Source organism: Trichomonas vaginalis, chromosome V, assembly GCF_026262505.1.
Source record: "Trichomonas vaginalis G3 chromosome V, whole genome shotgun sequence".
Taxonomy (NCBI): Eukaryota; Parabasalia; order Trichomonadida; family Trichomonadidae; genus Trichomonas; species Trichomonas vaginalis.
In genome coordinates, this window is record NC_067207.1 from 9,096,872 (window position 1) to 9,114,858 (window position 17,987).

General features: G+C 33.4%; 7 protein-coding genes across 7 annotated transcripts; all 7 read right to left on the reverse strand.

Annotated features, from left to right (window-relative positions):
- Positions 1-633: 633 nt before the first annotated feature.
- TVAGG3_0304170 (intracellular auxin transport) lies at positions 634-1,554 on the reverse strand (the record flags this gene model as incomplete). Its single annotated transcript, XM_001325569.1, has 1 exon — positions 634-1,554. The coding sequence occupies one exon, from the start codon at positions 1,552-1,554 to the stop codon at positions 634-636; it is 921 nt and encodes a 306-aa protein (XP_001325604.1).
- A 492-nt stretch (positions 1,555-2,046) lies between these two features.
- Positions 2,047-3,068, reverse strand: TVAGG3_0304180 (purine nucleosidase protein; the record flags this gene model as incomplete). The annotated part of the gene is made up of 1 exon (XM_001325570.2): positions 2,118-3,068. One exon carries the CDS (start codon positions 3,066-3,068, stop codon positions 2,118-2,120), a length of 951 nt encoding a protein of 316 aa, XP_001325605.1.
- Positions 3,069-3,558: 490 nt separating this feature from the next.
- Positions 3,559-6,378, reverse strand: TVAGG3_0304190 (5'-3' exonuclease protein; the record flags this gene model as incomplete). Its single annotated transcript, XM_001325571.1, has 1 exon — positions 3,559-6,378. One exon carries the CDS (start codon positions 6,376-6,378, stop codon positions 3,559-3,561), a length of 2,820 nt encoding a protein of 939 aa, XP_001325606.1.
- Positions 6,379-7,334: 956 nt separating this feature from the next.
- Positions 7,335-8,294, reverse strand: TVAGG3_0304200 (protein kinase protein; the record flags this gene model as incomplete). The annotated part of the gene is made up of 1 exon (XM_001325572.1): positions 7,335-8,294. One exon carries the CDS (start codon positions 8,292-8,294, stop codon positions 7,335-7,337), a length of 960 nt encoding a protein of 319 aa, XP_001325607.1.
- A 1,282-nt stretch (positions 8,295-9,576) lies between these two features.
- On the reverse strand, positions 9,577-11,307 carry TVAGG3_0304210 (positive regulation of cilium movement; the record flags this gene model as incomplete). Its single annotated transcript, XM_001325573.1, has 1 exon — positions 9,577-11,307. The coding sequence occupies one exon, from the start codon at positions 11,305-11,307 to the stop codon at positions 9,577-9,579; it is 1,731 nt and encodes a 576-aa protein (XP_001325608.1).
- Positions 11,308-11,822: 515 nt separating this feature from the next.
- Positions 11,823-12,035, reverse strand: TVAGG3_0304220 (uncharacterized protein; the record flags this gene model as incomplete). The annotated part of the gene is made up of 1 exon (XM_001325574.1): positions 11,823-12,035. The coding sequence occupies one exon, from the start codon at positions 12,033-12,035 to the stop codon at positions 11,823-11,825; it is 213 nt and encodes a 70-aa protein (XP_001325609.1).
- Positions 12,036-12,315: 280 nt separating this feature from the next.
- TVAGG3_0304230 (armadillo (ARM) repeat-containing protein family) lies at positions 12,316-17,109 on the reverse strand (the record flags this gene model as incomplete). The annotated part of the gene is made up of 1 exon (XM_001325575.1): positions 12,316-17,109. One exon carries the CDS (start codon positions 17,107-17,109, stop codon positions 12,316-12,318), a length of 4,794 nt encoding a protein of 1,597 aa, XP_001325610.1.
- Between the last annotated feature and the right edge of the window lie 878 nt (positions 17,110-17,987).

Genomic DNA, 17,987 nt, shown 5'->3' on the forward strand with positions numbered 1-17,987 from the left:
GCAATTTTTATTGTAATTTCAACAATTAATCAATTTCTCACAAATTCAATGGAGTAAAAAAATAATATGATAAATCAATCACGGATATTTATGCAATCAAAGAAAGCTGCCTGAAAAATTAATACAGGAAGATGTGCAATCTGTTTTCATTAAAGATATTCAACTTTCTATAAATATTTTCATAATTGATTCATTCAAACTATCCGCAAAATGATTATATATCATCAACTGTTGATGTGTAAATGCGGATTCCTTAACATATTGAATACATTTCATATAATTTCCAAATTTCGTAAATTTTTCAATTCGGACTTACAAAATTGTTTGAATCTGGCAACTCTTACAAAATCTTTGTAGTGTTTTATTTGATTTTAATAGTTTTGTAAATAATTTTTTATGAAATATATTTAATTATTTTTTCGGCCACCAAATTTATTAATTTGCCTTATCGAATATAAATAAAGAAACACACATACTTAATTTTCTCAAAAAATATAATTTTGCATGGATATTCGAAAATTTGATATTAGAATAACATATCAACACCAAAGCCGTTTTAAAAATAATTGCTAAGATATAGAATGACTGTTTGAGTCTTTATTTTTTCGTTTATTTAAATTATATGATGAAGCATTATTCAACATACAAATGCAAACCATCAAGAATAGCAAACCATACAATGATTGTCGGAACACATAAAATTGTTGTCCAAAGAATCATTGTCGAAGCACATCCTTCTCCCAAATGGTTTGTACTTGTAATTGCAAATGATGCAACAGCTGTTGGTTGTGCACCAATTATGATGCATTGTCTCGATGTTCTTGCACTCATTCCAAGGGCTTTGCACCATAGGCCTGCAAGAGCCGGACCAATGAAACATCTTGTAATCATGCAAAAGATGAATTGCCGCCAGTCACAAGAGATTAGAGAGTTTTGGGCCAAGAAGATCCCTACTCCAACAAGTGCAAGAGCAAAAACCATATCGCCAGCAAACTGAAGGTATCTGTCAATAAAGATAGGATAAGGAATCTTGCAGGCGGAGTAGATAATTTCCACGACATTTCCAATGAGAATTGGGGACTTTATAACTCCTAAAAGAACATTTCCAATAATTGAAAAGGAGAATTTCTCTGGTGGAAGTCCATTTGCTCTGCGCTTTTTATTATTTTCAATTGCATTATAAATTCCAACAAGAAATAGAAATATTGGTGATGATATGAGATCATTTGCAATCATCATCATATTTACAAGAACACTTTCTTTTGGAGGCCATAATGCATTGAAAACAGGCGTGCCTGAGATAATGTAGTTAATATAAGTTGTTGGAAATACCGTACTTAAGTATGTTCCAAATCTGTTCTTGAATGGATATAACATAATTAATGCAACTGCAATATATGTTGATATACTCATCAATGCAGCTATTCCAAATGATTTGAAGTCTAATTCATCAAGCTTTCTTGGTACAATTCCTCGAATAATAAGCTGCATGAAGCCAGCATAAAAATATAATCTTGTTAAGCTTGCACTTTCTTTTGGTGAAACAATTTTCATTTTTGCAAGAATATATCCCACCAATATGATGAGCAACATCGCTACACCTACTTGTATTACATTAACATAGTTTGTCATGCCAATATAAAGTGAAAAAAGATTTGATCTCGATTAGATTAAGAAGAATTCGTGTCTAGCTCACAAAAATTGAGATATTTACAAGCCAAAAATGCACAATCGGATATTGAATAAAATATTAAATATTTTTGCTTTTGTTGTTAATAGTATGATTCTTGTTTTATGCAAAGCGCAGTTGAATGCATTTCAAAATTTGAATTGTAATTGTCTCTCCAAGTCAAATTTTGAATAACCCTTTGAATTACAAGGAGTCAGAACTATCACGGGATGATAATAAGCGATAGACATCTATATATTTCATATTATTAAAGGGCAGATATGACCATTATAGGGATAAATTACATTCAAATTATTTGAGAACTTCTCAATCATAAAATCAACAGTTAAAAATAAAATTTTAAGTTATTCTAAATACAAATATCTATTCTACCAAATAAACATTAGTTTGCAAATATAACAAGAGTTTACTCAAATTAAATTATTATTTAATGATCAGCCATAAGGTTGTCAAGTGTTTGGAGATACATTTCGTGGTCAATTTCCATGGCATAGCGAATTCCATTTGGATCTGGAACGGCATCGGTCATTCCGATTTGTTCTCCGTGAAGAACAACGTTTACCTTGAAACGCTCCCACTTCTTTACTCCTTTGTCAGCATAGCACATGCAGAATGCAGCAACTGGATCTGCTGTTGCAATTGTGCCGTCATTTACTGTCTTTGCACAGAATTTTATCATCGTTGCCCATGTATGATGCATCCACTTAGCGATTGTTGTATCTTCTCTTCCTGTGAGTCTTGTAACTTCGTTTGGCTTAAGTCTGTTCATTTGTGTCAATGTCCAACTCGAAATTGTAATTTTAGAGTTGTCGTAATCGCGGAAAATTGCTTGGGCGGCTTCTGGATCAGCGCGGATGTTGAACTCAGCCCATTTTGTGCAGTTTCCAACATGGTCGGATGTTCCTCCCATAACCCAAATCTCTTTGAGCTTGTTCATTGCTACTGGATTCATTCTGAATGCAATGGCAATGTTAGTAAGCGGTCCTAGCGTTAATAATGTGAGATCTGGAATTGTATTTGCTGCATTTATGAGAGCGTTAACAGCGTGCTCTGTTTGAACTGTATCATTCAAATCATAATCAAATACACTGTCATCAATGTCGCCAAGACCATCCTTTCCGTGAATTGTTGGCGCATGCATTTGTTTAACGACCAAAGCATCAGCGCAGCCGGCATAGACAGGAATCTTTTCAGCTCCGTGACCCCAAACTTTTAATGTTCTATTAACGTTGTGAACGACATTTGCAAGAGATGCGTTTCCTCCAAGGCAAGAAATGCCAACAACTTCGTAATCTGGGCATGCAAGGCAGATCAAAATTGCGGTTGAGTCATCAATTCCGCAATCTGTATCGATCCAAAGCTTTTTTGGTGTGGACATCGAAAAAAATGAATTGATTTTTTCATCGTTTTTTATTCATTTCATTTTTAGTTACCTTTGATTGCGGATTCATTTTATTAATAATTTTTGTAAGCGGATTTGAAATTTAACAGTTTACACGCACTCAATTTTTAATCAGAGAAAATTTCATAAATTGATTTCTTCATCTATTGTTAGTATGTTTAATTAAAAATGTAAACGATGTAAACAATTACGGGCGGAAAATAATAATTTCACTTGTGATCAACATTTACAAATCATTATTTAATCTTCTCAGAAGGGGATGTGAAAAGTATATGATCTATTATAGAGTTCATATAGAAATTTCCATATAAAACAGTAATTTTATGATGCATTTTAAATCAAAGATAGCATATTTGCAGAATATCCTATCACGAAGGTTAGGAATCACATTAGTATGTTATTTATAATTAAATGCATGCCAGTTCAAGTAAAATAATAATATACATCTATAAATAAACATTTAATTTTATACTGATGAATCTAATACATAAATATCACCGAATTTTGCAGTAAATCCTCTTCTTGTTTTGAGTCTATTAGCATGAGTAGTTCCAAAAGGCAATTCAATATCAGAAATAACTAAGCATTCAAATTGATCTTCATTTACTTCTGCAACAGTTCCTTTTGCTCCAAATGGAACCAAATCTGAAGATCCAACCCAAATAACTCTTGAACCAGGCTCAACAAACTTTGGAATATCGGATTGTGGTTTGCCTTTCCATAATGCGTTTTCTATTGGAATTTCAAATTCATCTGCAACAATTTCTCTGATGTTCAATCCCAACAATTTTCTTTCTACTTCTACAAAATAGTTAATCATTTTGTTTGTTTTTGCTTTCTTTTCAACCTTCTTTCCCTTATCGCCTTTCTTTCCTTTATCATCCTTCTTCTTGTTATCAGGATTTCTGTGTTTTATGCCAATGATTTCCATCAATTTCGGTAATGATTTTTGATGAATTTCAATGTTATTTCCATCTCCTCTGATTGTTTTTTGAGGTAAATTCGTAATTGCTTTCCTCATAATCTTTGGTTTCATGTTGAATTGGGTACAAAGATCATTAATCGATATCCAATCAGAGTTTTTCTGTTTTTGACTTTCTTCTTTTTCAACATTTTTCAAAAATGGATCTCTACTGACAATTAATTTTGCTTTAATTGTCTGATCATTTATTTCTGTAATTTCTGCAACTTCTCCCTTTAATTCTCCATTACTAACTAATATCCTTTCACCAACAACTGGTTTTCTTTTGCTTTGTTTTGAATAAATTTCAATTTTGTTTTCAAAAGTAACAATTTGCGAAGGAACAAAAATTGGAGTATTAGAGAATGTGAAACAAGAATCGCAGACAGAAGCAGATTTAAGAGGACAAACAGTCAGCATAAACTTGGTGTTTTCTAGAAGAATTCCTCTTGTTATAATATAACTCATCTCGATATCTTCTGCTGGAAATTCTTCTTCAATATCACACTTTCTCTTCAAAGTTTTCTTGAGATTTTCATCATATTCGTAAATGAAATTTCCATCACATACAGATTTCAAAACAGCAGGCTTCGAATAAGGCCAATCAATTGTAATGATTTGATTAATTTTTTCCGTAAAAACTGACAAATCGCTTGATTCTTCTTTGATTAAACAAGCAAGAACAATATGAACCGTTCCTGTTGGTTTGTCATCTTTATCAAAGTCCGGATTCTCATCTTCTGTAAATGATTTAACTAAATCGCCGCTTTTCAATGAAGGATAATTTACAATTTCAGATTTTTCTGGAAATTCTAAGATTTTAATCTCTTTTTCAACTCCATGATTAGTAATAACAATATCTGATTGTAACTCATTCCTTACTAAGCATTCTTTGTCTTCTATTATTTTTATTGTTTCATAATAAACTTCATCAAAAACTGCTAAAGGAGGGAATTGAATTTCTCTTAATTCTTTTGAATTTGAAATTGTTTTGTGAGGGAAATATTTTGAAATCTTATTTTGATTTTCTTCCAAAGTCAAAGCAATAAGTTCTTTCGGAATCCCACTCTTTCCTTCTCTTGGAGCTGTAATTAATGATGCTTCAAAAGGCTCCAAAGGTTTGTCAAGAACAAAGTTAGTTTCTTTGTGGTTTTTCAATGCATTCAAAAGGAAAGAGAAAGGAGGGGAATGTTCATATGGATAACAATATGACCAACTTGGTGTTTTGCCAAAATAATAACTCAGTACAAACTCGAAATTCGTGAGAGTTTGTTCGAGTAATTCATTGACAAAATCTTGGTTTTTGTATTCATCTGGGAAATGTTCTTTCAAGTTATCGCTTGCACATGATGTAGTTGATCCTTTTATAGCTGCATTCAACATGATTTTGTCAAACAACATTTCCAAATTTTCAAAAAGAAATTTGCGGTTTTCATTCAATAAAAACAAGCCTTTTTCTTTGATTGTTTTGACATAGCAATCCAAGATGCTTTCAAATGTTTCAGGAGAACTTGGAAGCTCGCTGAATTCTGGTATGAAATCATTTCCGCACAGAAAAACTAATGCAATAAAGTCATTAATAATTCTTCTGTCACTTTTCAATTCTTCCATTATATATTCTTGAATTATAGAGATATAAATGAGTTCAAACGCTGATGATGAAGATTTTTCATTGACAGTGAAGTTCTTTGCTTCTCTCATTGTTACTAAATACTTCATATTTAAGCCTAACAAAAGAAAAATTGTGTCTGAATCTACAGAAAAAACTAAATGAACATAATCATTGAGGAAATTGTTTTGGGTTGTTGAATCTCGAATAAATTTGGTGATTTTGTGCTCTGCTTCGCCTGGGACATGATATGATGAATAAATAAATTTCGGAGTTGACCAAGCAATGTCTGTTTTGACTTTATTCTCAATTGTTTTAATGAGTTCTTGATGAAGCTTCTCCATGAAGACGGATCCTGCAACGATTTCAAATTGAATCTGAGATTTGTCTTGTTTCTGGTTTTTCATGAAGCCTGCTAATCTACTACTTCTGTTTCTGACGCACTTTGCATATGGAGGTGTTCCGTCAACAGATAAATAAATAAGTTTTGTTGGTCGGACAATTTGGATGATTGTGTCTAAATATCTGATAATTTCCGTGATAATACCATCAAAATTTCCTTCAGATTCCGGATTATAATATGATAATGCAAAATAAATTATTGCATTAAAATCAATATAGAAGCAATCAAAGGTGGGTTTTGAGACGTCATCCATTTGTCGAAACGCCAAAGGGTAGCGTTCGGCAAGCCATCGCGTAAAGAATGTAACACCCATTTAGATAAAAAAAATTGTAAAAGTGACAAAAATTTTTATCTTCTCAAAAATTCGTATCAACATATTTTTATCAATTTTAAGTATGTTGATATGAATATGAATATATCAATTCTCATATAGAGAATGCTATATGTAAATACTGTTTGGGCAAAGTATAGGACATCATATATTTAAATGGAGTTGGTATCATTCAATGATGTTTTGAAAACAGTGAAAATTTTTGTTTATTTCAGTTTCTTCGAATCTATTGAGTTTAAAGATTGTTGCCATACTTATGGTATAATCAATATGTATGCAAATAAGTTCATGGAAGTATATTTTCCTCTATAAAAATAAGTAAAAATTATATTTGAATTATATTATTTAGAGAAATTCATTATTATGTAATTAAATAGTATCTATCTTAAGTTTTAATGGTTTCTTTGTTTGTCAATGATTGTAGATTGAAAATGAAGTAAAGCGTTCATTATTTCATTTTTACGTGCTCAGATATCCTGTTTTCACATTGGAATTTAAAAGCTTATGCATGAATAATATAGAATTTAAGACATATTGATCTTAAAAATGTTGCTATGTAAAAGATTTAATTATGTTTCGGTTGAAATAGCTTTTATTTGCAATTCGGTAAGTATTTTATTGATTACTCTGTTATGTAGCACATATTTGTATTGTATTTGATATATGTATTCGGTAACTTTTCCGGTAGATAAATTACCGAAATTGCATTTATCAGGTGGATAACTTAAGAAATGTAGTATGCAATGTCTTTATTCCGATTTCAGCAATAAATGGAACTTTTACATTCACTGTAATTCAAATTGATTTTTTCTTAGGAGAAATCGACGATATGCGGTAGAATGTAAAAATCCTCTCAAAGTTATAAAGTATAGTTTTCAGTTAAGATAATTATAATATACATTTATTACAAACAAGATATAAAATAATAATATCAAGAATTAAAGTGTAATCTTTTTAACTTTTCTGTAGATTACCGGGCGAACAAGAGATGGCATACTATATGGACTTTCGCATTGAGAGAATGATTTTTCTCTTAATGAGGAAGTTCTTGTAATTCTTCTTGGAGTAGATATAGGAGTACTGTTTTGAACGCTCTGAAGATAATCTCTGAGCTGTTTGGCTGTCCATCTCTTTTCTGGATTAGGATTCAATGAGTTTTTAAGTAACATTCTAAGTTCTTTTGGGCAATTCTTTGGAAGAATGTACTTCTCTTGGAAAATTGAATGTAATAACTCCATAATATTATTACCGCAGTACGGAAGGTTGCCTCCGGTAATCATCTGATATAAAGTCACACCAAAGGACCAGATATCAGCTTTGAATGAATCATATGGAAGCTTCTGGAAGACTTCTGGAGCTAAGTAGGCTATTGAGCCTCCATACATGATTGACATTTCGTTTTTCTGTAAGATCTGAGAAATTCCAAAATCTGCGAGTTTAACACGGTTGAATGCATCAATAAAGATATTAGATGGCTTAATATCGTGGTGGCATATGTTATTGGAGTGAACATATGTTAAGCATTCAAGGATTTGTCTAGCAAGGATAATAATCTTGTAAGGTTCGATAGGACCCCACTTCTCGATATACTGAAGTAAGTTTCCACCTGAGCAGTATTCAAGGACAAGTACATAATATTCTTCTTCACAGAAATGATCATAGATGTTGATCACATTCGGATGCATGAGCTTAATTAAGGCATTAAGCTCTGAATAAAATGTTGTTTCATAACCCTTCTTTGCAATTTCAGGACTAATTCTGATGACTTTGCAAACAAAAGGACTGTTGTATTTTTCTGAATCACAAAGGTAGCATTTTGCAAATGTTCCATGACCGATCTCTGTCTTAATTGCATAACCATGCTTATTAAGTATTTGCGAAAGTCTTTCAGCTTCCATATATAATAATGAATATGGTATATATTCAAAAATTGAGAGTCTAATTGAATACCTACCGTGGTTTTGATATTACGTTCTTTTCTTAAGAATCTGTTTTAATTATTAGTATATATACTAAATATCACTCATTTCATTCAATTTTCTTCAATTAAGAAAATGAAAATGAATGAAACGTGTGAGGAATAAGTACATAGATGATTTCTGTTAAAATCGTAAAAGAGGTCAAACCAACTTCTCAAAAGTCATATTATATCTATCATCATTATTTCGATTGGAGCATTTATATAGTAGCTTATTTGAGATTTCATAGAAAATATTCAAAATAATTGAATGAAGCGTTCATGTTGTCATTCAAAATCCTAAAAATTGATATCTAATGTAATGAATATATTTATTACTATCTACAACTCATTATTCAATGAACAAAAATGCATGTTCACTCACTTCAGAAACCGTGAAAAAAAATTGAAATAAAACATAGAAAAAAATTAACTCTTCATAGTTTTCTCACTTAAAATAATTGATTCATAAATCTCTAAGTAAATCGTGATGTTTTCCATTTTTTCAATAAGTTTTCAAAATTTTGATTAAATATCATATTCAAATTAAAATCTTTAATCCTTAAAATGCTATCTGATATCAATAAAATGAGAATGGCTGAATTTCGCTCGAAACAGCACAAATAGCGTTCTTGTGATTAAAAATGAGTAATACATCAATTGTTCGATTTTCATTCAAATATTATTGTGTGAATTCTTTAATTTATGTAAAATATTTGCGTGTCACTTTAAAAAAGTATTGGACTCCATTCAATACAAGAAGAAATGTATGAAAATCGAGTTATTAATGAAACTATGCTTCTTTTAAATTCAATCGAACTTTATTTGTCTAATATATCTTCAAACATTAGCATATGATATTTCATTGATATAATAAACAATTGTAGATGCATCTAACAATAAATATGTTGAACAAAATTCAATTTGAAATTCAAAGCTGGAGATTTGTTCTAGTAAATTGATAAAATTAGATTTTTAATCGATCATTATATTAAATAACAAGAAATATCGCATAGCATCACTAGCAAGCTGTCATAAAAATTCTATTTAATTAATTCTAAATGTTATATCTGCATATCTATCATGTTCTCTATATATTAGCAGGCTTTTTTTAATGTTGTTCACTAATAAATTCGGAATGAATTTAATTCTCATAAAAAATCGGTTTGATATAAAAAATGTTGGTAGTTATAATATAATTGATCACACATATATATACACATTTATTTTTGTTTTGATTTCTTACCTGATTTTCCTTTCTTTCCTTTCTTTTTCTTTTTAGGCTGCGTTGAACCAAGTCCAACAAGTGGTTGACGAGGTTGTTGGACCGGAACAGCGTCAATTTCACCGTTCGGTTTCGGATGAGTTGCTTTTCTAACTATTTCATCCCACGTAGCAGGGTCATCAATATCGCCAGGCAATATTGGATAGATCTGCTCCCAGCCGGATTTATCAGATTCGCCATTAGATTCACCAGTTGTTGTAACATGCTCAAAACAGTCTCTGATGAATCCAGTTTTGAGATCTTTCTCAAAATCAACAGTTACAGATAGAGATGGTCGATCATTCAACTCTAAAATCTTTGGATGAAGATCTGAATCTAAAATTACATCAATACCAAGGATATGGAAGTATCTGGCCACAGGTTTGAGGGGTGGTAATCCACGTCCTTTCTTCGGTTCTTTGTTTTCTGTTGTTTCTGGCTGTGGATGAAGAAAATCTTGGGATTGATGGATTGTTTCCTGTGGATGCTCTTCTTCTGATACTTCCTTGGTCGGCTGTTCCTGTTTCTGCTCGGTAGGAACAGGTTGTGGCTTGCGATGTGGTGATTGACTCAAAGATCTTCGTCTAGAAGAGAATTCAGACAGAGTTGGTAGTTGGGAATGTGATTCTTGCTTTGGTTGTGGCTTGGATGTTGGCGAATTGTTGAGTTTTCTGCTTTTATTCAAAGGAGGAAGTGCAGATTCTTCGATTTGCTCCTTTTCCTTTTCTTCTACTGGGCATTGGCTTGGTCTTCCATCTTCTTTCTTGTTCTCGTCGCCTTTCATCTCTTCGCGCTTTCTTTGTCTGTAATCTTGCCGAGCTCTTTGCAAATACAAAGGAATGAGTCGTTGTTCTCGCTGTTTTGGTAGTAAAGAAATAAGTTTGGGTAATATTCCGATGATTACTGCCCTCGCGCAATGCTTAACTCGAGGCCAGATGTTTTTTCCTTCTGGATTTGCTTGGCAGATCGATCGTAACACGTCGGTTGCTTTCTTTGTAAAGTCTTCTGGTGATGCATCCCCGTTTTTAACGTTGATTGCGGTATTTGTTAGGTGAATAAAATTATCTTCGCGATTTGCACGAGAAGGCATCTGAAAAGGCTCAGAACAGAAACGAGCGATACCTTCTTTGTAAATAAAGAGCCTCAATGGGCACATTGAAGCTATTAAAACGTAAAATCTGAAATCAAATTTTCTATCATTGACCAAATATGGTTTTACATACTGTTGAATTACTGATTGTTCTGTAACTTGTGATGCTTCATGCACAGATTGTATAATTGTAATACCAGCACCGCAGCATGAGTTTCTAGGTTTAACAACCCATGTCGGAGGTGTAGTTGAGCGCGAACAAATCTGCATATGTTCACGCTGGAACTCTAAGAATTCGTTTGGAAGCATTAGTGTCTTTGGATAAACGCTAAATTTGTGTGGATAGTATTTACACATTTCATTTAATGCTGTAAATAGTGATGATTTGTAACACATGTAATCCATACCAGGTACTTTTGAACATCGTTGGTATGGTAAGTAATCAAATGATTCTTCTCGAGATAAAATACCATCAATCCAGACAAGAGGCGGATAACTATTTGTATCAGCAGGTACAAGCCCTGCCTCTTTGATTCCTCCTTGTGATGTGGCATATTTTGCTCGCGCTGCGTCAATTTCCACGCCAGCACATCTCCTCATCAGAGGAAAATTCTTGTAAACTATTCAAAAGATCATTTTTAACGATGTAACGTGTTAAAGTTAGATAATCGGATCAAAATGACTGTAAAAATGTGTTTCAATTATTGTGGTATACCTGTTTCAATGACTAAAATGCGAAAATCTTGATTTTAATTTCTGAAATATGAGGGTCAAATTGGCAACTAACAAATATCTATAGTACATGCTTATTGGATAAAGCATTTAGAGTACAAATCCTTCATTAATCATTCGGAAATACTAAGAATATTATCTATTACTGCTTCACATGTATTCTCCCTCTCAATTTTGAGAGGTCATTCAATTTTTCGGTGAATTCTGGCATCTCTAACTTGCTATCTGAAAATCTCAAGAGGAAACTGTCAATAGAAATATGTGCTCATATAGACATGTGTGCCTCTGTTTATTGCAAAATCAAATATAAAGATTTACAAAATTAAAAGATAATCGCATAATGTTATCATAGAAAGAAAAGAAGAATTATCAAAAGATGATATTTATTTACATGTTCGAAAATTGAACTTAGAAACCACCACGACGACGGAGAAGGAGATGGAGCGTTGACTCCCTCTGGATGCAATAGTCTTGAAGTGTGTTGCCATCTTCAAGCTGTTTGCTGGCAAAGATGAGACGCTACTGATCTGGTGGAATGCCTTCCCTGGCCTGAATCTTGGCCTTAACATTCTCGATATGATCTGCTGGCTCGACATCCAATGTAATGTGTTTGCCTGTGAGTGTCTTAACGAAAATCCGCATTAAGATAAATGAAGTGCAATGATTAACATTCCAAAATTTGACTTCTTAAAAATTTTTGACAGACGATAAATGAATTAGATCATTTCTTGTCAAATTTTGATGGAAAATTTTTTTCTCAATTTTTTTTCCCAAGATAAATGATTTTAAAAGTAAGCAAATTAAGTGCACATGTAAATGAATTAAGTGCATCTTTTACAAAACATCATATAAATTAATAATAAATACATTTGAATTTTATTCAAGAATATTACTCTTAATGAATTCACAAACTTCAACTAAAGTAGCTTCATGTTCGCGCTTTGGTAAAATCTGAGGAAGTCCTGCCGGATCAGCAGATTTCTTTCCTTTCGTTCTCTCAACCAAAGGCGACACCAAAGTGACGACATCAGGCAAATCTTTGTCATTCATGACAAGAGAAGTCAAAATCTTTGTGTTGTCAGGCAGCATCAATTTGATTTTCTCATCAGTAGCGCCAACCATCATATGAGAAATAACAGTTCCCAATGTTGAAATTGACTGCATGTACTTAGCATCTGTCCAGTTCTGAGTCATAATTCTCAAGAAAGTGAATGCATTTGCAGGAATGACAGGAATAGCACTTGCTCCTGCCCAAGCCAACAAATATGAGCAGACGTAAGTAATTTGTGACTGGCTCCAGTTCTTCTTGAGCAATTCAGTGAGTTCCTCGTAATTCTTCGGTGGATCAAGGCCAAGTAAATCTTGTGAAATCATCAGTGTCAAACCGTTTGTTTCAATTCTTCTTATTGAATCAAACAACAACAAAACACTTGATGTCAAAGAATACTTAGTATCAGAGATACTCAATAATCTTGCAACTTCATACAAGAATGTTAAACTGGACGTGTAATAAGGAGAATGCAAAGAATCAGCCATTTGTAATGTACTTAATACACCTTCAATAACAGCTGCTTCTCCGCCATGTTCCTGTATTACCCAGCTTAATGTGCTTGTAATTGTTGATGAATCCGATGATTTGTTGACTGTTTCAACGAATCCAGGAAGATGTTTCGTGATCAATCTCAAGAAATTGTTGTTTCCTGTTGTTGTAACAACGAAAATAATGACATCGACGAAGCCTCCAATATGTTCAGCCCTTGCGTTTTGTCTGACAACACCTGTAATGATTGGCATCATCAAACCAACTGTTGCTAAATCTCCTGCTTGTGCAGCATTCATGAAATTGTTGAGGAAAGCTGATGAATGTCTTGGCTGGAAGAAATTGGAGAACAATGTCCAAAAGTCTGCAGAATATTTGGTGAGTGATGTTGCTTTGTCGGCGCAAACATCCAAGAATAATTCTGCAGTCAACAAAGAGAATTTCTTGAGTGTTGCAACCAGCATTTCCATTTGACTTGTAGTGAATTCAGTCGTGTATCTGAAAGGAAGAACAACGTTGTACGCGACGCAATCACTAGGTCTCATGACGAACAATGGCAAATCAGAGGAAGGAACAGCAGCATGAGAAACAGAAATCAAAAGTGGAGGAATCATGTAACTTTCATACAAAGGATTGAATCTCAAGAAAATGGCCCAGGCAAGGATATATTGGATCTTGTCCATCCAGCAGACATTGAATCTTTGTACATCAGTTTCTAATGTGAATATATATGACATACATGCAGAACATGCCAATTCTAATGGTGTTGGAACAAAGCCATCAAATGTCATCTTCGGGTCTTGAATGATCCTTAAATTACTCGTGAGCCATTGAGCTGTTTGCTTAGAGTTATTAAGGAATGAGCGTTGGAAAGCAATGCAAACAGCACAAAGAGTTTTCGCGTTGTTGACTGAATCAACTTTTTTAATCAACAAATCGAAAATTTCTTCGCGTTTTATTGTGTTCTGTTTGAAAATTGAGTCCCAAAGAGGAATCAACGGCTTGATTGGCGTCAAGTCTGTGAAATCTGTGATGGAAGTCAGTTTAAGGAGTTTCTCAATTTGAGATAAATCAGAAATATTTGTAAATCTGTTCGAAATGAACTTGAAATGTGGTAATGAACAGCCTTCAAGACTTGTGCTGCCAACTACTTCGGAAAGTAATGTGAAAACAAACTCTTTCGATTCATTATCCAAAACTTGATTATAAAATTCGACAAGTTTCTCTTCAAAGTTGTATTCCATGTAACATAATGGACTGAACTTGCCGTCGAACGCGCTGTTGGCAATTTCACTAGCTAAAGCCCTGCATACAACGTTTGGACGTGAACATAATCCGAGTGCCAAAATTGCCATGTAAAGTTTGTCAGAATTTGAAGAAGCGATGGCAGCTGCGACATGTGAAGTTGTGAAAATGGAGGTTCTGAAGCAGCAAGAGATGATGACACTTAAACCTTCTTGGTTCTTTTCAACTAAATTCTGAAGTAATTCGTGGCATTTGAGCTGAAGTAAGACGGATCCTTTAGTTTTCAGAGCAATGAAGGTCGTCCAATCAATTAGAGCTTCAATGGCTTCATCAGTCATCTTCCAGTTACTTACGTATGCATGGACAAGCTCCAACATGGCGAAAACGTGGGAAATATCTGGTAAAGTGATTGAATCTGGGTTCAATCTGCCAATAATAGCGAATAACTGGGTGTAGGGATCTTGGAACTCTTGGTGCTGATTAAGATTTTCTGAATTCGCTCTGATAAATGAAGCATAAAACTCTGCAGCCAAAACATCAGCCTGTTGCTCTTCTTCGTTTGTTGGAAGTGGTAAATTCATGAAGAGAATGACCAAACTTACAAACAGATTTCGGATTTCTTCGTTTGTATTCACGAGATTTTTGAATTTTCTGTTGCAAGACATCGCGTAAGCGAACTTGAACTTCAGTCTCGTGCTGAGATTCTCCATCTTCATCATTTGGCTCACAAACATTGGCCAAACTTCGATTGGAAGCATCGTAACAAGTTCGCAAAGCTCTGTTCTGGGTAAATTAGTGAGAACTTGGATCATCTTGGATGTTCCTTGTACTTGGATGTTTTCGTTGTTAACGAAATACTCTGGACGAGTAATTACGAAAATAAATTTGGCCAATCTGACGCAGAAATCGGATTTTGGGTTATCTACGTTGACGAAGAAGATGAGCATTGCAACAAACCTCTGTTCAATGCCTTCTTTCTTCAGGACAGATATCAAATCTTTTGATGAAATCGTAGTAATGTTAGGAATCTTTAGCGCTAATTGATTTGGAGATAATGTCTTTGGTATATCGCTTGTCATTAGCTCCCATAAGTCTTCTACAATTTTTGTCACTTTTTGTGAAGGGAAAAATGAGAAACAAATTAATCTTGATTCCATAGCCCTAATTACGCGATTCCAAGATTCCTGGTCAACGACATTCTCACCTCTTTTAGCGTAAACAAGCAAACTCTTGAAGAAAGATTGGTAAATTGTGAAAGCATTTACGAGTTGCTGAGGATTTGCATCTAATTCAGTCCTCTTTAAGAATTGTGTAGCAAAGGTAGTGATCAAATTAAGTGGCAATGTACCTGTAGGATAATGCTCCATGATATCTGTGAAGAATGATGCTGCTTGGGTCAAAACCGTGATTTCATTATTTTTAACTAAGCGAGACATGAGGGTTGTGATATGTCCATGCATGCCACTTTCGTTCTTCCAGAGTACAGACATCAAAGGAGTGATCAGTTTGATCATACTTTGCTGTATTTCCGGTTGATTGATTAAATTTGTGACGAAAGGTGCAAGAATCGACGTAATTCCTTCGAGATTCTCAATGGATATCGTAGTAATGATATGAATAACGCTGACAATCTTTGTAAAAAGTGGATGAGATTCACCAGTTTGAATAATCGGAGTTACGAAGTCTTTGAATGCTGTAGGAGCACAGAAATGCATCTTAGATGCAATCTGTAGCCAGTAATCGACATCATTCTTGTATTGTGGTTCCATATATCCGTTCTTATCGAACCATGCCTTCAAAAACTGACGAGTTATATCATGTGCGTACGATCTTCCTACAATGGCATCAAAGAACATGCCAACGAGATTGAAATACGCCATGCCGCCGAGTTTTGTGTAAACTTTATTCAATGTTTTGACAACTTTCGAAGCCGTTGGTGCTGAATCTTCGTCTGTTGAGATCTTCATGAGTATTAAGAGTGAACTAAGCCATTCCTGTGTATGATTGTCGATTGCATATTTGTATAAAATCGGATAAAGCTGAGAAACGTAACTTTGGATATTAGTTCTATCAGCAGAACACTCGTGAATGTTCTGGAATGTTTTCGCAACAAAGGAACAGATGGTTAACAAAGACCATTTTCCTTTTAATGTTGTAACGAGTTGTACCATGTTTGCCATGGTTTCTTTCGATGCGTGACGGAAAGATTCGATATCGTTGATCAGAATCTGTAAAGTGTTTTGTACTTTTGGTTCTTGTTTCATTTGGGCGAGATTTGACATTACGTCCCAGATTGAGGTACTTATTGAAGCGTTAACAGTCATTAAACTGATAATTGTACCTTCTGTGCCATTTCCTATCTTCCTCTTCATTAAAACGTTGATAACTAATTCAAATACGCCTGTATAGAGCATTACGAGCTCTTCGCATGGTGTTTGCTTGATGTATTCGTTTAAATAATCTAACATTATTTGTACATAGCTGTATCCGGCCTTTGGAATGTGTAATCCGGATTTAAGAAATGTTCTTTCGCGTTTGACTTCCTTATTAGGTTTGAAAATACGTGCTCCGAATATAATTACTTTTTCTATGGCAGCGGCGACGGAAGAAGTAATTATATTGCGTGTTCTATCGGTAACGAATGTATTGATATGTAGTTCTATGACTTTAAGATGTAGACGGATATCTTCTGGATTTAGTTGATCGAATTTCTCGGGAATATACTTGAATACCTCTGTATATTCAGCATCATTTAAATAAGCTAAAGTTGCGTCTAATCTTGAGACAATACTTTCTCGAGAAACTCCAAGTGCCTTGAGAAAGCCGAAGCTTGACACTGCAGCCCACTCGTGGATTAAAATTTCTAGTTTTTTATTGATATTCATATAAAAAAATGAAAAATTGTAAAGTTCTCAAATAAATTTTTATATCATTTCCGACATGTTTCGGACTTAACATATGATAATAATTTTATGTTTCGAATCAAAAGTCAAATTCTCGAATTTTTTAAAAAAATTATTTGAGAAATTCGCCCTGTAAAAGTTTTCTTCTTTGAAATATGATTGATATATGAAATACCATGTATTGATGCAACTTATTCTTTATTGGTAGCATAAGTTATCGTCGTAAAAGTGACAATTTATAGAAAGTCATAAAATTTAATTCTCCCGAACCAAATAAGAATGTAAATGAAGAATTTGCAAAACTATAATAATCTTTGTAGGAGAAATTACAAGGATTTCTATGAAATATACTATCTTATTGAAATAAAATGAGCAATATATGCGATATTTTTTTCAGAGTATTTATATAGCAAAATATTTTCGGATATGCAATCACATAGCATGGCAATTTAACATATCCAAGTTATTAAATCTCATAAAAATCTTGATGTGGTTGGAAATTGTAAACTTCAGAAACTTGACAAGGACAAATGAATTGAAATATGAAACCGATTCCTCTGATACTTTGAGAAATGTAATGCTGTGATTGGAATGGAATCGAATTTTTTATTGAATTTTGTTATTCATATGATTTTATTGCATAGCACATGTCAGTCAGTCTGTGTATATATCCATTGAGATGTTAGGCATTCAATTGTTTATATGAAATATGCTTGTAAAATATGCTACACACATTTGGAAATGTTACAACAAAAATATTTATCCATATATGTATTACACAAACATTCCAGTTAATGATAAAATTATTATAGCCGCTTCTTTTGTCATATATAATTTTTTGGATAAAAAATTAAATTAAA